This window comes from Triturus cristatus, chromosome 10, assembly GCF_964204655.1.
Source record: "Triturus cristatus chromosome 10, aTriCri1.1, whole genome shotgun sequence".
Lineage (NCBI taxonomy): Eukaryota > Metazoa > Chordata > Amphibia > Caudata > Salamandridae > Triturus > Triturus cristatus.
Window position 1 is genome coordinate 204999473 of NC_140593.1, and position 26088 is coordinate 205025560.

The following is a 26088-nucleotide window of genomic DNA, read 5'->3' on the forward strand; positions in this document are numbered from 1 at the left end:
AAACACATCAATACAGCAGGAAGCTGAACCTACTGCAGTAGTTTCATAATTTAACTATTGTACGTGCATAGGACGATACGATCAGCCGGGGTTAATGAATATTGTAAGAAAGTGCCCTCTTTTTGCATGGCTGCCCCCACTTTTTGCTGAACTGCTGATGCCCCCCTCCTTCCCAACCTTCACCTACCTGTAATGCCCCTAAATCTAGTATTTAGGGGCAACCCTGAACCTTGCCTCCTCAGACAGGAATCGAAAAGAAGAAGGACCTAGGAACCCGTGCTGAAACTAAGGAGAGGAGGACTCCCACTGACTTGGCCCCAGCCCAACCGCCCTATCCCCACCTCGAACTTGCTCCAGAGAAATACCGGTGTGTCCTGCAACCAGCAACCTCAAGAACCCCGAGGACCTGCTCTGCCTTCCAAGTCAAAGGCTTTGTTTCCCATGAGCACCGGATTTGCTCACCCACAGACTCTGGCTTCAACCAAATCCGGGAGTCTGCACCACTCTGCACCCGACGGCTACGGCCCGAGTTCGAGTGGCCCAACACCATGAGGAGGTCTCCCCGGTGAGACTGAACTCAGATCTGGTGATCCCTGACCTGCCTCGAATCGCCAAGCGAAGCCTGCAGCCTCTTTCTTGAGGATGACCGCGACCGGACCTTGTAAGGAAAACCCACAGCCTAAAGACACTTCGCAACCCGACGTCCCATGGCCTTGGGTGGCCCAACCCAACTTACCTCTTCAAATGGTGGTCACCTCCAGAAGATCTTGGTCCCTGAGGCTGCAGTCTTTATTGCAACCGGAGAATCCCCATTGAAATCAACAGGGCACCCGATGCCAATCCAGCACCCTGCACACAGCCACCCCAGCGCCGCTGCGGGTGTACTTTGAGTGCTAACTTAGATCCCCCTTTGCACTGAGCCCAACACCAGGAGCTTTGCTCCCACACCCTTGAGGCCTGCTCCTGAGCAACCATCAACCGGAGGCCCCCTATCCCCCATTGGATAACATTGGGCCTCAGCATTCTGCACCGGGCCACTCTAGTGCCGTTGAGGGTGCTTTCGGAGAGCATCCTTGACCCTGGGGGAACCCTGGTTCTTACCCCAGAATACCAACTCCCACAACCAAGTACTTTCCTGTTAACTGATAACAACATTTTCTCTATATGAATACATTGACGGTTTTTCATTGAAAAGTGTGAAGTTGGTTTTGTATGAGAACTTGACCAACTGCAAATAACTAAAAACTGCTTTACTTATCTTTTCTTTAGAAAATGTCCCAGTGTATTATCTAGGCATATCACACTGAGTAGAATAAGTAATCCATAAAGTAATCTGTAAAATAATCAAAAGTAATCTAACAGTAATTTCCACTGTTTTGAGAAGATTTACAAACCTGTAAGACATTTTCATTCAGCTTGCTTGTATTGTTCAACCTGCCTTGAAAAGTACCATTTACACTTACCTGTGCCAGGCTTGCTTGGTTCTAGAAAATAAATATAACAAAATAATATTTTGTATACAAACAAATTGTTCTGAGTTCAGTCTTGAGTGTGTGACATCATTGTGCTGCCTGAGCGTGTACAACAAATGCTTAACACTACCCTCTGATAAAGTCTTACTGCTTGCTCACACTACCACAAATGGAGAGTAAGGTGCTATCTACTTTTACCTCTGCCTACCTTTGGGGTTCCAATGGACTCAGTGCACACTATACCTCATTTTGGTATAGTATATACAGGGCCAGCTTCCTACAAATATTGATGTACAGCCTAACATCATGAGCAACAGAGATGTTGGCTCCAGTGATGGACGGACCGGGACTGGAGTAGTAGGCAGTGGCTGGCTGGCACTGCACAAAGGTCAACTCACCCGCATGTGGGGACCATAATTCATTGAGTCACCCATTGTCGCTGTGCTCAGGCCAAAATTACTTTTCAGAAGGCACGTCCCTGTTACTGTACACACAGTCCTCGTCTATCACGAGGCTGGAACTATTGTGTAGTGTAATTTGGTGAACACTTAAAGAGCTCTAATTCCCAGTCCCATGGGCGAAATTTGCTCTGTATAAAACTGCAAAAAATAGCATGGTGAGGAACAACTTGGCGACTAATTTCGGGAAGGAAAATTTTGGTGCAGTTTTTGGTCTCCCAAACCTTATTGCATTTCTGAAAGCAAATAGCAAAGAAACACTGCACAAAGAGACGCTCCTTTCACTTATGCAGGAGGTATATAGACCACCTCAGCCCACCAAGTGACTTTCCGAGTCCTTCCTCGACGGACCAACAGCGAAGGAAAGGCTAAACTAAAGTTACAAACATAGCAACCACACAAAAGCACTGCATGCAGAATCAGAAATTCAATTATGCATGACTGCAATTGGCACAGCCTCGGTGCCCAGGCAAGTAAGCAAAGTGGCGTGTTGTCCAATGCTGGCCGTGGTTGTCTCCTACTAACTTTCACATAGCAAAGGAGTCCTTATCTATAGCTTTTTAGAAATTACTGCTTCTCTATCCCTGCCCTTACCCAGCCTAGATCCCACCACTTAAATTTTTTTCTAGACTTACCAGACATATTTTTCCAAAATAGTCGGTTGTCGTAACTCTGAGACTGCTTGCAGTGCTAAGTGACACTGTGATTGCGAACTGACTCTGAGGCAAACTGTATCAAAATATTAACACAAAATTCTGCAACCAGTGGCAGTGATTGACCTGACCACCACAACAACAATAGTAAAACAAACTTATCTCACAGACTTAACTTATTTGTATTTTTGATTTATTTATGTACCTCCTATTCATATTTGTACACTGCTGCCAGCGTCAGCGTCTCTGAGTACAACTCCAAGAAGTGCTACCTAGCGGTGAGACGCCATGCATGGGCCTGAACGTGCAACTTAGAGTCAGATAGGTGAGGAGGAGGAATAATATGACTCTCTCATCTCCGACTGCACTGAAGTTCCTCGTCGTATCTGCACTCCGCAACAACAACTCAATGCTGTACTGCTGGTGGACTGGAGGCAAATGTGCACGAAGAAGAGTCTCGAATATGGCAACAGCAAAAAAGTGCTAATCACTGCATGGCTTCATAATAAAGGCATAAAGTGATTGGTCATGAACTCTATTGACCTGGATGGAACCCTCCGCCCCTGATGCCTCATGTGCGCCTGAGAGGCCTACTAACTGCCTCTCTTGAGCCAATGTAGACATTGCTCTCTTGCTGGTATGTTACCAGCACTGCATTAGAGCAGTGCCAGGATTGTCTTGAGCAGGAGAAGTTAGCGCTCATTAGGAGACTGGGGGGACTGCAGCTGTGATTCCCCCGTCTCACTAATTGAGCACTTCAGAGAGGCCTCAAGGGCCATGTCAGGTTGGACGGCTGCCTTTCTGTGTCCAGCCAGACATGCGCACTTGAGCGAGTGACTCTGCTTAAGAATACTGTGCAAGACTGCAAGTGTTTCTCATTGTCAATTATTTTGAAGCCCCTGAGGTAGAGGGAAACGCCAGAAATACCAGGAAACTCTGTAGAAGTCCAAACACTACTTCATTACAAGTATATGCAGGAAAAGTAGTAGGCAGAACAGAGCCCACGGCATAAGCAGTTATAGCAACAGGAACCAAGCAGCAACTGACTGGGCAAGAAGTACCTAGTAGCTAAGTGACATAACAGAATTCCAAAGAATACATTCTAATGTATTAAAGAAACAGTAAGATACAGGAAAGAATACCTAATGCAGAATACAACAGCCCCAACCACTTCCCTCACTCAGGAACTTAAAGCAACTGTCCTGCGGCTGAATAAGTTGAACGCCATGGCTAGAATTAAAAAAGTTTTCCTTATTTATGTTTAATATTGTTGATGCGGGGAACCACAAATAGGGACCGGGAGGGCAAAAAGAGATGTAAAACATATTTTCCTCCATGTTTGCCTTTTTAAAATTGTGAACTAACAATGCAGATACAATTATACTAACATGAAACTTCAAATTACTCATCTTTGCCAGTACCTACATCTAGCCCATAAATGTTTTTGATGTCTAATTGGCTTGGCAAATTGTGTTTTCTGAGAGGCAAACTCAAATGTTCATAGTTACAACTTTAGACAGAGGTTCTGTATAATTAGCATATTCAAAATCACTTTCAGTCGCCAAAACAGTTTGTTTAGCTGAAACGAAACTGCCACTACAAGCATATTTACCATTCACTAATTTGGAAATATATTATTGCGTAACCAGACTAAGCTCCAATATAATAGGCTTTCAATGTCTTGTCAGGAATGTAATACTTCTATCAAAAACATAAATTGCATTTCAACAGGAGTTCCATTATGTTGGACAGTTTTTTAATGTAAATCATTCTGCCTAATCTCCTTGTTTACCTCTCCATCTAATTTAAGAGTTTTGTATTGGATTTATAATAGAAATTCAAGTCTATTTTATACTTATTTTGCATAATGAGTTACCTTGCACACGTATTACATTTTTAAAAAACATGAAGAGCACTTTATATGGAAAGTAAATTGTGTTCCCTTACGTGATGTACTGTGTACACTCACAGCATGAAAAGTTCCAGCTGAAACTGCTGGGGCTGCTGAAGTGAGCAGAGAAAGTTAGCTCCACATCTCCCCAATGACTCTTATCGGTGCATCAGGAACAGAGCCGGGGTCAGCTGCCCCTTCACATGTCACTCACAGTCTGCTGAAATCAGCTCTCGTCCAGCCAAACATGGCGCTCTGCTAATATGAGGAGACACGTGAAGCAGCCCGGCTCTTCCAGAGAAGGGCAGGAGAGGGGCACGGTGCTGTGAAAACATTCCCACCAAGTGTAACAGCTCATTCACACAGAAAACAAGCAAGGTCTTTGAGTCGTGTCTCTCGCAAGAGCTGGAGTGGGGAAAGCTGATTTAAGAATCTGCAGAGAGGAGACGAACTAAGCCCTTCGGGCTACTGAACTATTCATACATGTTTATGAGCGTTAACAGCGTGTCAAAGGAAAGAAATATATTTAAGTGGGACCTTTTTTTAGGACCGAGCCAGGCTTTGTAAAAGACCACGCTGTTTGGCATGCCACTGACATAATGCAAATGAGATGCAAGTGACTTTGGCCATTAATGAGAATTGCATTTGTGAACATTTTAGACTCCATATTGCAATTTCGTTTTGGGAACACAAGAAAAAAGTTTCACAAGTAACATTTTTGGCACCACTTTTCCATAACTTTCCATTGTGCGAAACAATTTTCTTCTTGGGTAGGTTTGAGCAGTGTGTTTTAAGGTTCAGTCTCTGTCTGTACTTTTCACTTAAAGGATGCTTTCAGAACTTACCACTGATTTATTTTGTTTGTTGCACTTACGAACGTTGGGCCAGATGTGCTAACTTTCTGGTCTCAAAGAGCAGCCACAATTTGCATCTCTATGTTAGGGACCAGAAACTCATTTTATGAACCGCTCTATGTACTAATAGATTGATTTGTAACATAAGGAATCTTAATGAGTCTCAGACTGCCCCCTGATGAATATTCATTAGGTAATTCATAAAATGCAGCTCAATATGATTTGTCATAATCACAAAGTGGCCAGGAAGGATGAAAAGACCCCCATCCATGTGCCTGCTTTTCAAAAAAGAAAAATATTTTTTAAATAACAGAACAATATCTATAGAGTATTCAGGGCTGCTTTTAATAAAAAAACAAATGTTTTGAGAGTTGGCAGTGGTACTGCTTATTCCCCTGCAACATATACCACAAATTGCAAAGGAGTGCAAATGGGACCCGTTTCCATTTGTAAATAAGTCATAACCTCAAATTGAGAGACAGTAGCTTGCCAATGGTTTATATCCTGAATTCCAGTTACACACTATTGATACATAGGGTATTGAATCTTTATTTGCAAGGAACTCCCATAACACACCCCTCAGAACTAGCGATTCCTAAACCATTTCTAAACCCATTTTAGGAGTTGCTAACACTTAATATACTCTTAAAATAGCTTGGGTACATTTGGATAACATTTTAGTAGCAACATTTAACCAACTCCAACAATGGGATTGGTACATATGGAAAAACATTTTAGCTGTCAATTACCCACAAATTTAGCCATTTGCAAAGTTTGCTACCACTAGAAAATGTCATACATCTGCCACTTTGACTTTTCCTGGAGTCCGCTTCAAAGCTCTTAGCATACGAAGGGGAAAGGATAAGTGACAGTTAATAGAGCTGAAGTAATCCCTTGACTAGAAGTTTATAAGTAGTGTCCAAATTTAATTCTGTATGGAATGTTAGTTGAGAAGCAGTCTAAAGGCTTGTGAGAATAGGTGCATACTAAGGACTTTCCTGAATCTCAATAGAGCCAGACAAGGGGGTGATGCAAATTGACGCCGGGGGCTTGAAAAATGTAATGTGTTGAGGGGATCCTTGAATTCCATCATCTCATATTAAAGAAAATCCAGGCTAAATAGAGGCCCCCAGATGGTATGGAACCCTGCACCATGGGGTCTGCATTTTCTTTTGTGAGACCGCTGAGAGACAGAAGAAGTGCACCCCAGAAGGAGGAACTTTTAGATGTCCATTCTACACCCAAAAGCTTGGTAACTTTTAGAGTGTATCGAGAGTCTGTTTCGACGGTATCATGTCAGGCTGCCAGCTGGCTGATATGGTGCAATCACTTTGCACATGAAGGCCGGGAATGCAAGATGGCCATGGCAATTAAGTGTGACTGGCTGTAGGGGAAGAAGGGGGGCGGGTGCTGGTGGGAAACACTGCTGCTGCTTTCGATACAGGGGTACGACATGACAGCTCCCTTGCAAAACCGGCCCCATGTATCCAAAAACGCCCTCGCAGGTCAAAAAACGGCTCCCACCCTTCCGGCCCACCCGGAAGACACCCGGTGCCCGCTATGGGCAGCCCAGCCATGCATGGAGGGGCTGCAGAGTCTTGTGCATGAGGCATACGATTGTGACATAGGTGTAATGTGGCCCGTGCCATTATTTTTTATGAATTCATTTGGAATTTTGTGCTATACCATACATAAATCATTTGAAAGTGTTGAGCAGTAGAAAAATGAGAACACTAATAATTTTGGGCTATGTGAGAGTTTGAGTTTAGCCAGACACAAAGGATGAACCTAAATCTGACATTTTTTGTACTCTCCCTTGAGAACACTGGGTTTAGTTCAAGTCTTGTTTGAAAAGGTTAAATTTCAGTAGAACTGACGGAAACCCACTTTTATTTGGAAATATGGGGTACAGCTGCTCCAGAGTTTGGTCCCATGGCCCCCAAGAATCTTTCACCACATTCTGGTTTCCTAAAAGGGTATTGTTTGATCAGGTATGCAGATGAGGAACGTTGATGTGAGTTGGAGTGAAACAGAATGCCAGTATGTAGAGGTACCCAGGGTGTTTGCCCCAATATGCTTTGCACAAGAAGCATAGGGCCAGATTTAGATCTTGGTGGACGGCTTACTCCGTCACAATGGTGATAGATATCCTGTCCAACGAAATATGAATCTCATTCAATCCTATAGGATTTATATTTCGGTGGACAGGATATCGGTCACCGATGGTCACCGCTGTGACAGAGTTACCCGTCCACCAAGATCTCAGTCAATCCTATAATGTTTAGAACTTGATCCTGAATTCAATAGAGAGACAATGAAGCACTTCCAGGGCTGGCTTTATATGATGCAGTTTATGTACAAGAAAGCACATCAAGGGTTCCATCAAAGATTATCCACTGCATTTTGTTGTGGGGACATTTTAATAACTGAATTGATAATGATCCCAATATTTCTGTCCTGTTTTGAGGAGGTATATGCGGAGACCAAGTTAGATGCCCATGTGAAATAAAGTGATTCAGTGTTGACTCCAGCTACAGTAATGACCTCAATATTTTATCTGTTGAAACAAAGAAAACCTTTTTCTTCCAAGAGTAGAGATGTTCTATGTAATATTACATTTTGGATGCTAGGTGTCATGTCTTTACACGTGTAAAGCTTGACCATTGACCTCTCTGGTAAACCTCTATAAATCATATTTAATTTCATTTCATAAACTTTATTCGACAAAAAGTCATAAATGTATCACATATATACATTAAACATGTTACATATCAGTAAAAACAAGTTTATAAATAGCTAAAATCATAAAAAGCGATTAAACTACTTATAATTATCGTCGAATAAGGTATATTTCATAAAAGTAGGGATGGTAGGAAGATCACCATAACTCAGTTTATAAACCTAGGGCGATGCCTCCATATCCTAGTGCAGGTCGGATTTCGTATACCTAGCCATCTTCCTTAGCTCAAAGCAACCATGCCCATTTCAAAAACTTTGCCATGGCTAGTGCTATTGGGAGGCAAGGATCAGTGCATAGTATTCTTAATGCCTCCTCATGTCTCCTTAGGCCAATGAGGCGGCATAGTGGTTTAACCCACTTATTTCTTGGTGCTGCATATAATGGGCAAAAAAACAAAAAGTGGCTCATCGTTTCTTTCTTATCCTTGCATTTAGGGCATTTATCACCATCATCGTTTCCTGCCCAACTAGCCGTGAATGCCCTAATAGGAAGGGTTCCTATCCTAAATTGAAAGTAAAGCTTCCGATCTAGTGGTTTCTCAATTGCGTCCCAATAGGGTTCCAATAGTGGGTAAGATTTAAAATCGAGGAAACGCACTGTGAGATGAAATAAATAAATAAATAAATAAAAATAAAAAGAAACAATAAATCATATTTCAGCAGTCAATCCCAAAGATGACTACAATAACAAATGTGATTCTTTGAGACAAGTGCTTCCTAGGCAGGAATCAGGAATCCATTAAGTATGTACAGATGGTGGAAGGAATTTACATGTGAGCATTGAGGGCTTCCATGGACAATGACAGTGGAGGGCCCAATGAGAGTGGTAAAAGAAACAGCAAGATTGCCATAAACTTGTAGAAAAGCTTGAGTCTTTTAAATCTGTCAGGCACCACACAGCAGATAGTATGACTGGTGCATGGGATATCTCAGTCAACTTCATTAAAATTCACTGTTAAGTGGTACTTGCTTTGCAGAGAGTGAGGGAGCAGCATTTACAGATCCCCTTGGACACCACATAGCTAATGCCACCAAAGCACACCCATGCTACATCAGGATTTCCTGACATCCAAGGGTCAATTAATTGTACTCATGTACACTGGTGTCCTCATGTAGAAATAAACAAGTGTGCTGAAACCCTGAAATGAAGCACTCTATGTATGTGCAAATGCTGTGTGATGTGGATCTGTTTGTACTGAACTGCTATGCTAGGTGCTCTGGATAAAAGCACAATATCATGATCCTGACGGTAACCAGCAATAGTCATACTGTGGTAACACATCAACCTTAAGGTACTGGGCAAACAAAATCATTATCCAGATTAAAATGTGTTATGATAGTTGTAGTCTAATCTCAGTACCATTAGAGAGTTGTTTGCATCCATGACATCACATACACAAATCAATGTGAATATGTGTGATAAACCACATCAGTCACTCTTCGCAATAATTATGATTCTCTACCAAGTGAAATTTGACCAACAACAAGACCTTTTAGTACAACCCTCACATCTCTTACTATGGATTCTTCCAAGTTCAAGAACTTCTTTCATGTATTCTCCTACATACATATTGAGGATGGTTAGAATGTTGTATTCCCTTAGCTTGAGATAGAGCTATGGTAGAGAACTACAACCAGTTTCAATGCTTTAGTGCTTCTAATCGCAGCTCTCTTAAATACCCAGGATTTCAATGTTTGAAACATGTTTTTAAAGTTCTCAACATTATGTGGATATATTGATTCAGTATAGGTATCATCTGTTATCTCCTATAGGCATGTTTTTGTTGGTTTTGGTGGTATCTTCAACATGAAAAGAAAAGCTTTCTAAAGTTAATTTAAAATGTAAATTTCCCAATCCAAAATGGATATGCTTTAAACAGATTCATGAAATATGTACAATTAAGACATCAAAACTAGTCATAAGTGTATTTTCTACAGAATTGTGTACAATTAGTACTCTTCACACAGGCAGCCATAGGTAGCCCCTGTTTGTGAAGGAATGATTAGCGAATTCCCGCAACAAGGGTAGTTTAAGAACTGACATAGTTTTAGTTTACGAGAGTTATAAATCACATCCCTTTTCACGAATCAGGCCTTATAACCCAGGTAACTGCATATACAACAAAACAGACACAAATTGCATGGGAAAATGCAGTATTTTTATGATTTTAAATCCAATTGAATAGCAAGGACAAGGTGCGTTTTTAGTTGTCATATTAACTTTGTTATATCATAGCAGACATTATAAACGTCTTTTTCATCTGTGTCTTATTGCAAAGGAAATATGTTTCTTTTGGTCTTCTTGCAAGAATACCCATAATAAAATTGGTGTCTTTTGTATTTTTTTATAAATGAAAATCGCAAATTAATTGTTCTCAGTTTCATTTTTAATGCTGACCTGCAAATATTAAGCCAGCTTTGTTGGCATGCCCAGAGTACAAGTTTCTCACTAAAGTTGCAGCAGTTATATTGTACACATTTTTATTGTCTCCTACCTTTTGTTTTCCAGATCTTAGCGATCAGCTTCTGGAAGTGGTCGGTCTAGAAGGAGCCATGGAGATGGGACAGATATACACAGGGTTAAAAAGTGCGGGAAGACGACTTGCACAGTGTTCATCTGTTGTGATAAGGTAATTATTCCTTCGTGTTTGATAGCATTTTTAAAGAATTAACAACAAACACCTGCAAAACATGCAAAATATAGTAACTTGCCATTTATAACTGGTATGCACATGTTCACAGTGTTTTACTCATGACTACTTTTGGGGAAATCTCACATTTTTGTGTATAGTTGTAGACCCTTGCTGGGATCCGCTTTAAAATGTCAATTTTATGTGAACTGTAAAATTGGTTTGTTGCTTGAATGGGGTGTGCGCCCTGGTCAAGCAAAAGCCACAATCTCCTGCAGGGTGAACCACAAAAATTCACTAATTAACCTCTGCTCTTCCTTCATGGCTTGCCACAAAAAGCAGTCAGGCTTAACTTATAGCCAATGTATAAAGTATGTATGCAGTGCTCAAACACTAATAAAGTCAAAGCACAATACAAGAAAAATTCCACACCAATTTAGAAAAATAGATTCAATTGTAATACATTATTTGACACCAAAATAACAAAAAGCCAATCAGTAGAACCGGACCCATGATTTAAATTGTTTTTAGGAAAAAAGCATCAAAAAGCACAGAGCTTCAACTATGGATAAGTGGTCACGTTAGACCGGGTCAAAGTCACAAGATAATGCCAACCACGATGGAGTGTAGGTTGGCTACAGTCACCAGATTAGTCCCACTGAAAGTATTATCTTCTCAAATCAGCACAAAGAGCCCAGTTTGCAGTGGAGGGGGCTGTGATGAGCAGAAAGAGTGTAGAAGGGGGGGGCGTGTCAGAGTAATGCGAAGAGCAAGCCTGCCGTCATGGGCGGGCGTTGCTGGAACTTTACATTGACTGTCCCCATGAGCGGTCAATATTCTAGCACATGGAGGCAGCTACCGCAGCTTCATGTTGAATGGTGGCGTGGGTGGCAAGATCTGGTTGTGAAGGGGCCCATTCGAGGTTGCAAAGAACCCAAAACAATTCAATACATCTCTCTGAAGCTACACAAAGGATCCAGGACCTGAGGGGCACCACTTGGGGATCCGGACCTCACTTCAGCTGGGTCCTGGTGTAGGAAGGTGGGGAGCCTACTTCCGTCCTTGAGACTCAGATCAGGAGCTCAGCAGACTAGCCCTTGGAGTCACTATGGTAGCCCTAGGTTCAAGGTGAAGTTGCAGGTCCAGTTTTTCTCTACCAGGCAAGAGGACAGCAGAGCAGCAGTTTAGCAAAGCAGCAGTCCAACAGGACAATCTCCAACGCAGTAGCGGTCTTTTCAGCAGAACAGCAGTCCTTCTTCCTTGTAGAGTGCATAGGCCCAGAAGTTTCCTGGAGAGTTAGTGTCTGATTTCTTCTTTTTATACCCCGTGACCTCCTTCTGGAAGGTGGGAGAAGCTTCTAGACAGTGTCTTTGAAGTGCATGGAACTTTCTGACTCCCCTGCCCTGGCTCCAAGCTGAATGTAGGAGTTTTTCACTACCAGGACATGTAAAACTTAAAAGTACCTGGCCAACCCTTTAACTACAACACAGCCATCCCCATGGACTACCTAGGGCTTACTTTAGAGGCAACGTATGTGCAATAAAAAGAAGGTTTGAGGCCAGGCCAGGGGTTATATTGCCAATTCAAATTGGCAGTTTAAAACTGCATTCAGGCTGAAATGGCAAACCTAGGACATGTTTTAAAATGCTAAATAAGTGAGTGGCACAATAAGTGCTGCAGGGCCAAGAGTAGCATTTCAATTACATGCTCTGAGTATATGGTATACCATGTTCCTAGGGACGTATAAGTAAATGAAATATGGCAAACAGGTATAAGCCAATTTTACCATGTTTAAGGAAGGCAGGACAAGCACTTTTTCACTAGTTAACACTGGTAAAGAGCACAGGGCCAGATGTATCAACTCATTTTGTGATCGCAAATGGGGCGATTGGCAGAATCGGCCCGCTTGCGATCTCCAAAAACCGTTTTGCAATGTATCAAGCTTTAAGAATTTGCAATATGGGTAATTACAATTATTTGCAATTACCTAAATTGCGAATGCAGTTAGGGAACCACAATTTGAGATTCCCTAAATTTCCCAGAATGCTATTCCTGTAACCATCGCAAATTGCGATATCGCTTTAAGGAATCTCAAATTACCACCAACTTCAAGCTGGTGGAAATTTACGATTTCCTAAAAAAAATCACTTTTTTGCATTTTTCAAAGTGCCATGTGGCGCTCATACATGCCCTTAGGGCATGTATGTGCGCAACATGTGCACACATGCACATTTTGTCCTTATGGAACCCTTGCACCCTTGAAATTGCATGTGCAATTTGTGAGTACCTATTAGGTACTCGCAAATTGCGCATGCATTTCCGATTCATTCCTATGGGCCTCTTGGCCCATAAGAATGAATGGGAAGCCATTCCTTATTTGCGACTCGCAAATAAGGAATGTGTAGGAATCGATATTTTTAATGTGAAACCTACATACGTTGCATTTTGCGAGTCCTTAATAGCGAATCTGTAAAATTCGCTATTAAGGACTCGTAAAATGCAATGTCGACACATCTGGCCCACAGGGTCTTAGAGCAAACAAAAACGATTTCAGCGAAAATGTGGAGATTAAAGTCAAAATGTTTGGGGGTGACCCAGCAAAGAGGCACAAGTCCAACAGAGCGCCTAACTTGTGTTATTCTGTGTAGTGTAATCACATGGAATTACCTGAGAATTAAAAAAGATTATGCATAATTATGCAGGAAGAGTAACTAACTCTGCATTTAACACAATTTCTTAGCACAAAATGCCCCCTCACGTCCAAAATAGGTGCAAGAATGCTGTTTCTGCTGAGAAATAGCACTAAGTGCAACAGAACACGAATAGCAAGTGCGAACAGCTACTCATGCTCGCTAAATTTGCTCTTGGGGTAGAATTTTCCCCCAACTTACTTCTTGCATTTACCACTATTTTCTTAGCACAAAATGCACCATTCATGCAAGAAAGCACTTTTCACGAAGAAATAGATCTAAATGCAGCAGAACATGAATATCAAGTATGAGCACGTGCTCTTGCTGTAGGATTATTTTCCCCAAATTACTCTTAATTACACGAGCAGGAGTAAATGCGTTATTATTGGTAATTTTGCTTCAAAGAATGTTACAGAATTACTCAAATTACTCTGATTACTCCTACATAATTGAAATCCCACCTGGACTTACATATCCTCACCCAATAGAGAATAACAATAATCAGCACAGTAAAAATTGAAATCTAGGGATTGTCAGAGTGGGTGGCCAACACTGAAACCTTTACCTACTGCCGTAATCTGTGAGAGTACTTGTAATAAAATACCTTTCTATGGCCTGTAACACAATGTGATAACAATCAAATGTTAAAGGCTTGCTTGTTTAACAAATGCTTTTTGCAATAAAAAGCAAGGCCAACTGCTGCTGTCATAAGGTTTTATAATAAGCAAACTAGAACATGGCATTGGTCATAACATTTCCTAGTACACCAATCAGGCCTATAGCTTGTCATCATATCCAACTCAAACCTACTGCTTTGAGCATAAACAACCATCAGACTCAAAGTCATAAAATTAGAAAGGTGTACATATTTCATGGTGGCGAAGCAAAAAACTATCTCTCCTAAGAGGCCTTAACATGGATTCTCCCAGAGGGAAACATATAAATCTATGGTTTGTCACAGGGGGTAACCAACACTGTGCCCACTATGGTAATCTGTGATATTCCATGTAGCGAAATACCTATCTGTAGGCTTTCCTATATTCAAGTAACGATCCACCCTTAGCTGTCTATTAACTTTAACAAATGCATTTTACAAATAATATGTCAAGCTTACTCCCTGTATTGTATCATTTCATAATAAACTGATAAGGCTATAATCATTGACTTGCCACTATAACCAGCTCAGTTCTTCTGTACTAAATATAAGTTTTGCCACAAGCCAACAAGTGCAATACAAGCACAATTTAGTGAAAGCACACAAATCCATCCCAATCAAATCCTGTACTCAGGGGAATGAGCATATGGGTGGAACCTAAGTCCCTCTCTCAGTGGTAGTCTGAAAGCTCTTTTTTGTTGATCACATAAAGTCAGCGACAGCAGCACTACCAAAGTGGACCTAAAAATCCATGTACGTTAGTGTAGCCTGGGATATCCATACTGATCTCAAACACACTCTAAAGTTTATGATGGGATGGGAGGGTGCTGCGGCCAGAAAATAGCAATACATTCCTCATGACTGCCATCCTCCCATCTGTGCTACTGCAAGAGAAAAAGAAACACCACAAATTATCTACATATGTAAAACATTTAAACATCCCTACAGCGCCACGTGTGTGTCCCTGAAAGGTCAAGGAAGTCATACAGCTGCTGGCTCAGGCAGCTGTATAAACAAACAAAATAATCACAGCTGAGTTTTTTGTGGAAGCACACAAATTCTGCTCAATGAAAACATGTACTCCTGTCCCTTAACATGTGGGCACAGCCAAAGCCACTCTTTGTAGTGATTCATCAGACAAGGACAAGGTGACAGAGTGATTACCTGCCTCAGACTCCTGCGCTTTTTTTGCTATTTTAAAACTACCTGTTTTCATATTTGCTTTTTTCATGATTTCTTATTTCCTGATTTTATTTGAATCGCGGCCCCCTTACCCGCACTATAAATCGTGTCAGCACCGCTGTTTGGTGGGTCCCGTCCTTGGGGGAAGCGTGGGTGACCTGTGGACGCCATCTTGGCTTGGGGAACTGCCGGGTCATTGTTGGGCACCATATTGGGGGAGTAGGCGGGCAGTCTAGGCGCGGACGGTGCATTTAACCCAGCCATTTGCACGCGCAGCGGTGACGCGCAGTGGTGTGCGCCCTCCCTGCGCCGGAGTCTGCGCTAGTCCGCGCTTCGGCAGGGCTAGGGTAGGCCACGCAGGAGGTTGACCATGATGGCGGCGAGTATCCTACGCAGTTACAGAAACAGGGTGAGTGGATGTGTGCATGGAGCTCTCGACCCCCTTTCCGGCCCTGTGCAATGCGCTGGGTGCAGGTTCGAGCTCCCATTGCCCATGCCTATTAGGGCTTTACAGCCCCCACCAAGTGTTATTAACACTGTAAACCGTTCTTCGGTTTCTCACCGGCAAACTATTTTTAAAATATTTCACTTAAATGTGAGGTCCTTAGTATGTCATTATCTAGATGTTTTTACTTTGCTTACCGATGAAAAACCTGACATATTTTTCCTAACGGAAACCTGGCTACATGACAATGCTACGGCGGCGATAAATCTCTCCTTGCCTACGGACTATACTATGTACACTTTACACCGTAATTCGAGAGGTGGAGGGATTGCGGCCGTGGTAAGGACATGCTACCCTTGTTTATGGAATGCTTTAAGTATAGCGGCTTGTGAAAGTGCTCACTTCGCTATCTCGATGACCTCTCAGTTCACCCTCTCTGGTCTGGGTATTTACAGACCCCCCGGTCCTGACGATACTTTTCGGTCAGCTCTTCCAGAGGTGGTCTCTTCTCTAGCCCTTAGATCAGCAAATTTTAGCATAATAGGTGATCTCAATCTCCATATGGATGCTACTCAATCCTCTGCGGTGTGCAGCTTTCTTACAGATTTTGAGGCATTACGATTACATCAGCTAATTTGCAGTCCTACTCACGTAGGGGGTCATACTCTGGACCCCTTCCTGACGAATCTGGATAATGCGAAAGCTCTACCACCTAAGCCGATAATCTGGACAGATCATTATTTGATTGATATTCGGATTACTTCGACCGTTTCTCCTTTTAGAAGTACCACACCTGTCGTTTTTAAACGACCTTGGAGGAACTTGAACCTGGAGGATTTTCATCAGCTTCTATCACAAAATCTACCAGAACATCTTACTGATGTCACCTCCGGGTATGATTATTTTTGTAATTGGTTGACCCAGGCCCTAGACACCTTAATACCAGCAGGCTGGGGTAATACCAGGCCTGGCCACTCTAGCCCATGGTACGATGAATCCCTTAGGCTCCTTAAGGTTGCCTGTAAAAGGGCTGAAAGAGCCTGGCGCAAGGCATACGACCCTATCCTTAAACAGGGCTATCAGGCAAGCATTAAAGTATATCATCGAGCTATTTGCAAAGCACAAGCTTCTTTCTACTCCTTAGAATTTAAGAACTGTGCTAACCCAACCAAATTAATCTTTAAAGTTCTTAAAGATTTAACTAACAGGAAAACTGTTATGTTGGGGAATGGCTCTCAGGCTCATTGTGAAGAACTAGCGTCCTTCTTCGTGGAGAAAGTGGATGCGATCTACAGATCCTTTCCCTCCCTTACTACATCCATTAACAATGTAGAATCTATGAATGTCACCTCTAGTCCATTGTTAGTGCTTCCTGGGCCTTCTCAGGAAGAATTTGATTCCCTAGTCGTGAAGGTCAAATCGGGTTCTCCGATGGACCCTCTGAGACCGGCACAATTTAGGGAATCCGCTGAGATCTGTCTCCCGTTTCTTCACAATCTCATTAGGCTATCTCTTAGTTCTGGGATGGTACCTATAAAATGGAAGCAAGCTATGGTTATGCCGATATTAAAAAAGGCTACATTAGATCCAACAAAGCCAGAACATTATCGGCCCATTTCTTTGCTTCCTTGGGTCTCCAAGATTGCTGAGGCTCATGTTAATAATATCCTATCTGGTCATCTTTTAAACACAGGTATCCTCCATCCTTCCCAGAATGGCTTCAGAGCAGGCCATAGCACTGAGACAGGTTTGGTGGCTATGGTTGAGCATCTTCGAAGATTGTTAGACTCTGGACAGACGGCGGCACTGATCCTTTTGGATCTTAGTGCCGCTTTCGATACTATTTCCCATCCGATTCTGCTCCAGAGATTAAGAGAAGCCGGAGTGGAGGGCACTGCTTTGGATTGGTTTAATTCATTCTTGGCTGAGCCTTCTTTTAAGGTGTGTACTCCCCCCTATGAGTCTTCTCCTCGCCTTATTTCCCAAGGAGTTCCGCAGGGCTCGGCACTTAGCCCGACCCTGTTCAATTTGAATGTGAGACCGCTGATGGGGGTTGCCAATAAATGGGATCTAACCATGGTGTCATACGCTGATGACACTCAATTAGCGGTCGCACTAAATAGGAACACTGCGCTGAATGCCTCTAATTTTCAAAGAGCCCTTAGGGAAGTGGCAAGTTGGATGACCGATAATCGTCTCCAACTCAATGCCACTAAAACTGAAGTTTTAGTGTTGGGAAAAGAAACTCATCTTTGGGGAGACGACTGGTGGCCATCAGAGCTTGGCCAAACTCCTACGCCGGTAACTCAGGTGAAGAACCTTGGGGTCTTGCTTGACGCCAACTTATCATTTACCCCCCACACAAAGAAAGTGGCGGGCACCTGTTTTGGCGTCCTTCAGAGTCTTAGGCCCATTTTTAAATTTTTCGACGCCTCTACTAGGCAACTTATAGTGCAGGCCATGATTCTTTCTAGATTGGATTATGCCAGCGCACTCTTATTGGGCACCAACCAAGCAGAGCTCACTCGCCTTCAGCGTGTGCAAAATGCGGCCGCTCGTATGCTGATTGGTTTGCCTAAGTTTTGCTCATTTAGGCGTTCTGTTTCTGATCTTCACTGGTTGCCCGTTAGGCAGAGGATAAAATTCAAAGTACTGTGCCTGGTTTTTAAAATTCTGAAGTTTGCCTCCCCCCCTATCCTAGCTCAGACCATCTCCTACTATACTCCTGCTAGAACACTTCGTTCAACGTGCCAATTTCTGGCTAAGGTTCCCCGTTTTAAAAAAGCCAGAATGGGTGGCCGTTCATTTGGTGTCTTGGCAGCTAGCCTCTGGAACACTCTGCCTGTTAGTATTCGATCTATTTCTGACTTGTTTCCTTTCAGAAAAGCAGTGAAAACATTCTTGTTTCCTTTGGCTTAGTGGTCGTGGCTGGCACTACACATCGGGTGTTATGTTGCTTGTCCTTTTATAGCGCCGGGACGCCGCTTGGCTGTGGCAGCTGTGCGCTTTATAAATATAAAATAACAAAATACCATCAACATTTTTAGGTTGATCACATAAATTCTAGTGACAGCTGTGATGTTCAGCCAGATCTAAGCATATATTCCAATGTACTTAATGAGAGTGATAGCCATGCATGTTACTAATGCTTCAATTTCTTGTGCAATAGGTGTTAGAATGTATACTGTGAAGTCATAAATCCCAAAATCTCTATGAGAGCGCATCTGTGTTTATGGTGATGACTCTTAAATGGAAAGCAATGCCTTCAATTTATTTGAGATATATTCTGTACATATATTCAAAAACTTACACTTTTCATGGTTTGTACTGCATAATGGTTGAATTATATAGGAGCCTTGTCTTTCACATTATACTTAGCCACTGAGAGCACTGGAAAGTATACTTTGTCATTGAGTTCATCATTGGGACGCTCACACAGATACTTGCCCTTTCCCAATCGACCTTGTGTGGTGAGACTATGTCCCTGTTCTGCTTGGGTTTTCGGATCAGATAGAACCCGCTCATCAGAGCCTCACTAACCCAGCCAGAACGTTACCCCCTCCCTCTCCCTAGGGCCTATCTACAATAGGTAACCACATATATCTTACCACCTAAGGACAGGGAATTCCTACTATACATACCAAGACCTCTTACAATCGGCGGCCTCGCGATCCCATACGGATCCAGACCTCTCTGCCCATACGACAGTATCACAAGTGGCGGCCTCACGATCCCATACGGATCCAGACCTCTCTGCCCATACGACAGTATCACAAGTGGCGGCCTCGCGATCCCATCCGAATCCAGACCTCTCTACCCAGACGGCAGTCTCAGCACAATCGGTGGCCTAGCGATCCCATACGGATCCAGACCTCTCTGCCCATACGACAGTATCACAAGTGGCGGCCTCGCGGTCCCATACGAACCCAGACCTCTCTACCCAGACGGCAGTCTCAGCACAATCGGCGGCCTCGCGATCCCATACGGATCCAGACCTCTCTGCCCATACGACAGTATCACAAGTGGCGGCCTCGCGATCCCATACGAATCCAGACCTCTCTACCCAGACGGCAGTCTCAGCACAATCGGCGGCCTCGCGATCCCATACGGATCCAGACCTCTCTGCCCATACGACAGTATCACAAGTGGCGGCCTCGCGATCCTATACGAATCCAGACCTCTCTACCTAGACGGCAGTCTCAGCACAAGTGGCGGCCTCGCGATCCCATACGGATCCAGACCTCTCTACCCAGACGGCAGTCTCAGCACAATCGGCGGCCTCGCGATCCCCTACGAATCCAGACCTCTCTGCCCATACGACAGTATCACAAGTGGCGGCCTCGCGATCCCATACGAATCCAGACCTCTCTACCCAGACGGCAGTCTCAGCACAAGTGACGGACACACGATCCCCTACGAATCGAGACTTCTCTGCCCATACGACAGTATCACAAGTGGCGGCCTCGCGATCCTATACGAATCCAGACCTCTCTACCCAGACGGCAGTCTCATACGACAGTTCATCCTATGATCACCATAACATACAAAAAGGGAATCAGTCTCACTATTCATCAGATCACACAAGGATTGCCAGTTCGAGCATAGCCTGTTCTCAGGTTCGAGGGGCTCCTCTTTCCCTTATTCAGTTACCACTTACCAGATCAGGGTTAACATCTGTTCATGTAGCCGCAGCTGACTAGAAGAATAGGCTACCCTCTCATACAAGAACACGCAGCACATGTTGGTTCACTACAAACTGGGTACTTTATTACTCATTACATACGCAATCACATAACATTACAATATAACACATAACCTGCAAAGAAAAGTGAAAGATTAAGTTGTACACTCTAATAAGAAAGGGTCGACATCACCTTAGTAGTATGTAGCCTGCACTCAGTGGTCATCTAGGTTCCCTTCTCGTCTGTGCCTCGGCTCGCCTGGAATCACCCTTCTCCGAGTCACTGGGACCTCTTCCTTATCGGCTACTCTCTCCTCTCTGGCTATTCTGCTAGGAGAGCATCTGTCTCTCGGTTCTTCTCCGCCTTCAAGATGGCGTCTGTCTTCCCTGGAATAAGTAGTAGCTTTACTGCTAACGGCTAGATGCCGCCTACGGACTGAACATGTAACTGCCTCAGACTTTCACTAATATAGAGGTGCGTTTCCTCATGGAAAATTCCGGCCCGTAACCTGCCGCCCACCAAATTCTTGTACCTCCCCGTACCAAGGACACGTTCCCAGCCGGCCGGCCTGATGTAGTGTCTTCGGCATGAAGAAAAATACAATCCTTCGATAAGGGCCGGCCTGAACCGGTTCTCTCCAAGCGAATAACACCTCATAACTAAAACATTACATTTGACCTAGAAGCATCCCAAGCTGCCGGAGCAGAAAGAAAGATGGAGTCTCTCCCGTTTGAGGCCTACCAGGCCTGAATTCAGCACAGCTCCATGAAATACCCTCACTACAGGACAGGTTATCCCTAATACTAACGAATCTATCCCCTAGGCTATGTGTGCGAGCCCTGATCTATGGGGAAGAGCACAGAATCATGTCGAAGTGCCTAGTAAATAGGCTCCATTCACTACTCTAACCCTTAGACTTGAATGATAAGAGACTGAAGTCACATTCCATCATTGTTCCTCACAAGAAGGCCGGGAAAATCGAGCAGAACATTTCACCCTTGACTTCAGTCTATTATACATTCATTAAACAGAACTAATATCTGTGGAAGAATGATATGAAACAAGACTAACTGATCTATGTCTAGTACCAGGTGTGCAGAATTGAAGTAGTGAAGGAATACACTGAATAAAGCAACAGATAGAAATCAAAATGCCGATAGTAATCAGAATACCTCCTAATATTTGACGTAACATATGCAAATCAGGTAACCAATTAAAGAGCCAGTCAAACCAGCCCTGGTCAATGTGTTTTCTAACTTCTTCTGTCAAGTCATGTAGTTTATCAATGTGAGCTTGAATGGATTTTGTATGATCCGACAAGTTAAAACAACAAAGACCCTCAAAATCAGAACAATCGTGTCCATGTTTAAGCAAAAGATAATCAATGGCCGCTCGATTTTGCAAGATAGCCCTATGTTCACCCTGGGCGTCTAATAGCATGTCAGACAGGACTGTAGAAGTATGATTGATGGATTTTACCATCCAGCAGGCCATTTTCCCAATAGATTTGGCATTATAAACTGCCAAAGCAGGAACACCAACAATTGAAATAGCCAGGCTAAGGTATTCAGACTTGGAATATAAATGCAAAGATGAGTCACAATCCTCCTGTAACCTCACTGTATCTCGAATCACATGAGAGTTGGCATTCGGATGTGATGAAAACATTAATAAGCTCAGTCTAGTAATGGCACAAGGGCCTCCAGAAATATTTGAGGGAATATATGGCCAGGAAGTATTACCACATGAGAAAAGCCATCCGGCAGGTAGTAACATCGTGCGATAATGACTGGGGGTAACTACCAAACTCTTGCAAGTCATGTTATTCTGAACAGAAGTACATGTTTTCGGTGTCCTTTGAAGGCACAAAGTTCGTTCATGAGCGGTGAATGAAGTGGCACCTTTCAATTTTAAACGCATACATTCAGAAATCGCACTAGGATCACAAGTAAGGAAAAAGCACAAATCACCCTGTGTGATATTATAGGTAACTATTTGGGACTGGATGGGGGGTATCGGGTCTGACAGTACAGTACACAAGGGGCAATACTCATGGGCAGCAAAATCGCCCAGAAGAACATTGGGGCGAGCATTTGATATATTAAAAATATGAGTCAAAGTCTCCAATGAAGCAGGGACAGCAACTAAACAAGTCGCTAGAATGTCCGTCACCGATCTCATCGGTGTCAAGCAGAAATGAGGGGCTTTAGTCACTTGCTTGGCTAATGTAATCCAAAAGTTCGACGACGAATCCCACGCAGCGAAGGAACGCGACACTCGGGTTCTCAACTCAGCCCGGGTTGATGGGATCCCTCCTCTCTCGTCGTACCAGCCCAAAAGGAGTCCAACGCCGACACATCCTGCAGCAACAGTCCAAAGAATGATCTGAAAGAGAATCAAATACAGGCATTATTCATTCTCGTAAGAAACATTTGTCAGCTGGGACTGCTTCCCAGCTATCTTTCCCTGGTCTCATAACTAAAATGGTGTTGTCTTGACCGGTTGCAATGACTTCTGATTGTTCAGGGGGATTCTTAGGCGACTGCACCCAAACTCTGGCCCCAGGATTATCTGTGGAGCCAAAACCTTTCTGGCCTCGTACAGTTAGCAACGTTGGGGCAGTGCCTTTTGTGATCTCACCACTGAAAACAGGCATTATTAGCAATTGAGCCACTCGGTCAGTTTGATGTATCAGTAAGTCAACCTCACTGCTATTCAGCAGGAGCACCTTAATCTCTCCCTGATAATCACTATCAATTATTCCTCCAAGCACCTGAATGCCTTTTACAGCCAGCCCCGATCTAGGGGCGATTAATCCGAAATTTCCAGTTGGTATATGAACACCAACACCAGTTTCAATGATGACTCGATCCTTACTTTTTATAACGGTGTCATCCATGGCATGCAAGTCTAAACCTGCCGACCCTGGGGTCGCTCTACATGGAGCCAAAGCTCCGGGAGTAATCTCCCAGTACATTACAGTCTCTCTGATTTCATTGGGCTTAGCATCAACATTCGGAGGAAACAAACGCATGAGTGGGGATTCAGCATTTAGAAAAGGACGGTTATTCAAAATCAATAGCGCTTGAGGCAAAAAGTCTCGCCAATTCTTATACTTGTCATCTGTTAATTTACGTAACTGACTTTTTAGCAGTCCATTCAACCTCTCCACAAGACCCGAGGCCTGTGGATAATATGGTATATGAAACACCCATTCAATATTGTTTTCCACACAGAATTCCTGTACGCAGACAGAACAATCCAACCTCTGCGCCCCAAAACGGGAAGCTCATCACCCTTAGATACCGGCGCCTTCTGTAAACAAGTAATCACATTAGCCGGCTCCGCCAGCTCCAAAAAAGAATTCCAATTCTCACTCAAACCAGTAGAATCAGCCCACTCACGGGCTAAGGCTTCATAAGGCGTTGAATCCCAGCCGGGAATATCAACGGGCAACTTAAAAGTAGATTTCGACTTTCTAGAAAACATCTCGGAAAAGAAAGAAAAAGAGAAAAAGAAAAAGATAAAAGAGAAAAGAAAATTACACACAATTATATACAAATAATATACAAACGAAACCACGCACGCGCCGAAAGCAAACACGATACAACCACAACGCACACAGGTTTCGTAAACGGTTCGTGACGCCAAATGCTCTGCTTGGGTTTTCGGATCAGATAGAACCCGCTCATCAGAGCCTCACTAACCCAGCCAGAACGTTACCCCCTCCCTCTCCCTAGGGCCTATCTACAATAGGTAACCACATATATCTTACCACCTAAGGACAGGGAATTCCTACTATACATACCAAGACCTCTTACAATCGGCGGCCTCGCGATCCCATACGGATCCAGACCTCTCTGCCCATACGACAGTATCACAAGTGGCGGCCTCGCGATCCCATACGGATCCAGACCTCTCTGCCCATACGACAGTATCACAAGTGGCGGCCTCGCGATCCCATCCGAATCCAGACCTCTCTACCCAGACGGCAGTCTCAGCACAATCGGCGGCCTCGCGATCCCATACGGATCCAGACCTCTCTGCCCATTCGACAGTATCACAAGTGGCGGCCTCGCGGTCCCATACGAACCCAGACCTCTCTACCCAGACGGCAGTCTCAGCACAATCGGCGGCCTCGCGATCCCATACGGATCCAGACCTCTCTGCCCATACGACAGTATCACAAGTGGCGGCCTCGCGATCCCATACGAATCCAGACCTCTCTACTCAGACGGCAGTCTCAGCACAATCGGCGGCCTCGCGATCCCATACGGATCCAGACCTCTCTGCCCATACGACAGTATCACAAGTGGCGGCCTCGCAATCCTATACGAATCCAGACCTCTCTACCTAGACGGCAGTCTCAGCACAAGTGGCGGCCTCGCGATCCCATACGGATCCAGACCTCTCTACCCAGACGGCAGTCTCAGCACAATCGGCGGCCTCGCGATCCCCTACGAATCCAGACCTCTCTGCCCATACGACAGTATCACAAGTGGCGGCCTTGCGATCCCATACGAATCCAGACCTCTCTGCCCATACGACAGTATCACAAGTGGCGGCCTCGCGATCCTATACAAATCCAGACCTCTCTACCCAGACGGCAGTCTCATACGACAGTTCATCCTATGATCACCATAACATACAAAAAGGGAATCAGTCTCACTATTCATCAGATCACACAAGGATTGCCAGTTCGAGCATAGCCTGTTCTCAGGTTCGAGGGGCTCCTCTTTCCCTTATTCAGTTACCACTTACCTGATCAGGGTTAACATCTGTTCATGTAGCCGCAGCTGACTAGAAGAATAGGCTACCCTCTCATACAAGAACACGCAGCACATGTTGGTTCACTACAAACTGGGTACTTTATTACTCATTACATACGCAATCACATAACATTACAATATAACACATAACCTGCAAAGAAAAGTGAAAGATTAAGTTGTACACTCTAATAAGAAAGGGTCGACATCACCTTAGTAGTATGTAGCCTGCACTCAGTGGTCATCTAGGTTCCCTTCTCGTCTGTGCCTCGGCTCGCCTGGAATCACCCTTCTCCGAGTCACTGGGACCTCTTCCTTATCGGCTACTCTCTCCTCTCTGGCTATTCTGCTAGGAGAGCATCTGTCTCTCGGTTCTTCTCCGCCTTCAAGATGGCATCTGTCTTCCCTGGAATAAGTAGTAGCTTTACTGCTAACGGCTAGATGCCGCCTACGGACTGAACATGTAACTGCCTCAGACTTTCACTAATATAGAGGTGCGTTTCCTCATGGAAAATTCCGGCCCGTAACCTGCCGCCCACCAAATTCTTGTACCTCCCCGTACCAAGGACACGTTCCCAGCCGGCCGGCCTGATGTAGTGTCTTCGGCATGAAGAAAAATACAATCCTTCGATAAGGGCCGCCCTGAACCGGTTCTCTCCAAGCGAATAACACCTCATAACTAAAACATTACATTTGACCTAGAAGCATCCCAAGCTGCCGGAGCAGAAAGAAAGATGGAGTCTCTCCCGTTTGAGGCCTACCAGGCCTGAATTCAGCACAGCTCCATGAAATACCCTCACTACAGGACAGGTTATCCCTAATACTAACGAATCTATCCCCTAGGCTATGTGTGCGAGCCCTGATCTATGGGGAAGAGCACAGAATCATGTCGAAGTGCCTAGTAAATAGGCTCCATTCACTACTCTAACCCTTAGACTTGAATGATAAGAGACTGAAGTCACATTCCATCA

General features: G+C 43.9%; 1 protein-coding gene across 2 annotated transcripts in view; it reads left to right on the forward strand.

Annotated features, from left to right (window-relative positions):
• Window positions 1-26088, forward strand: part of DGKB (diacylglycerol kinase beta) — a 1940047-nt gene that overhangs the window by 1804128 nt on the left and 109831 nt on the right. For both annotated transcript variants that reach the window (XM_085630814.1, XM_085630813.1), the window contains one exon: window positions 10577-10697. In XM_085630814.1, the coding sequence (XP_085486940.1) occupies window positions 10577-10697 (121 nt within the window). The remainder of the gene's footprint in view (window positions 1-10576; window positions 10698-26088) is intronic.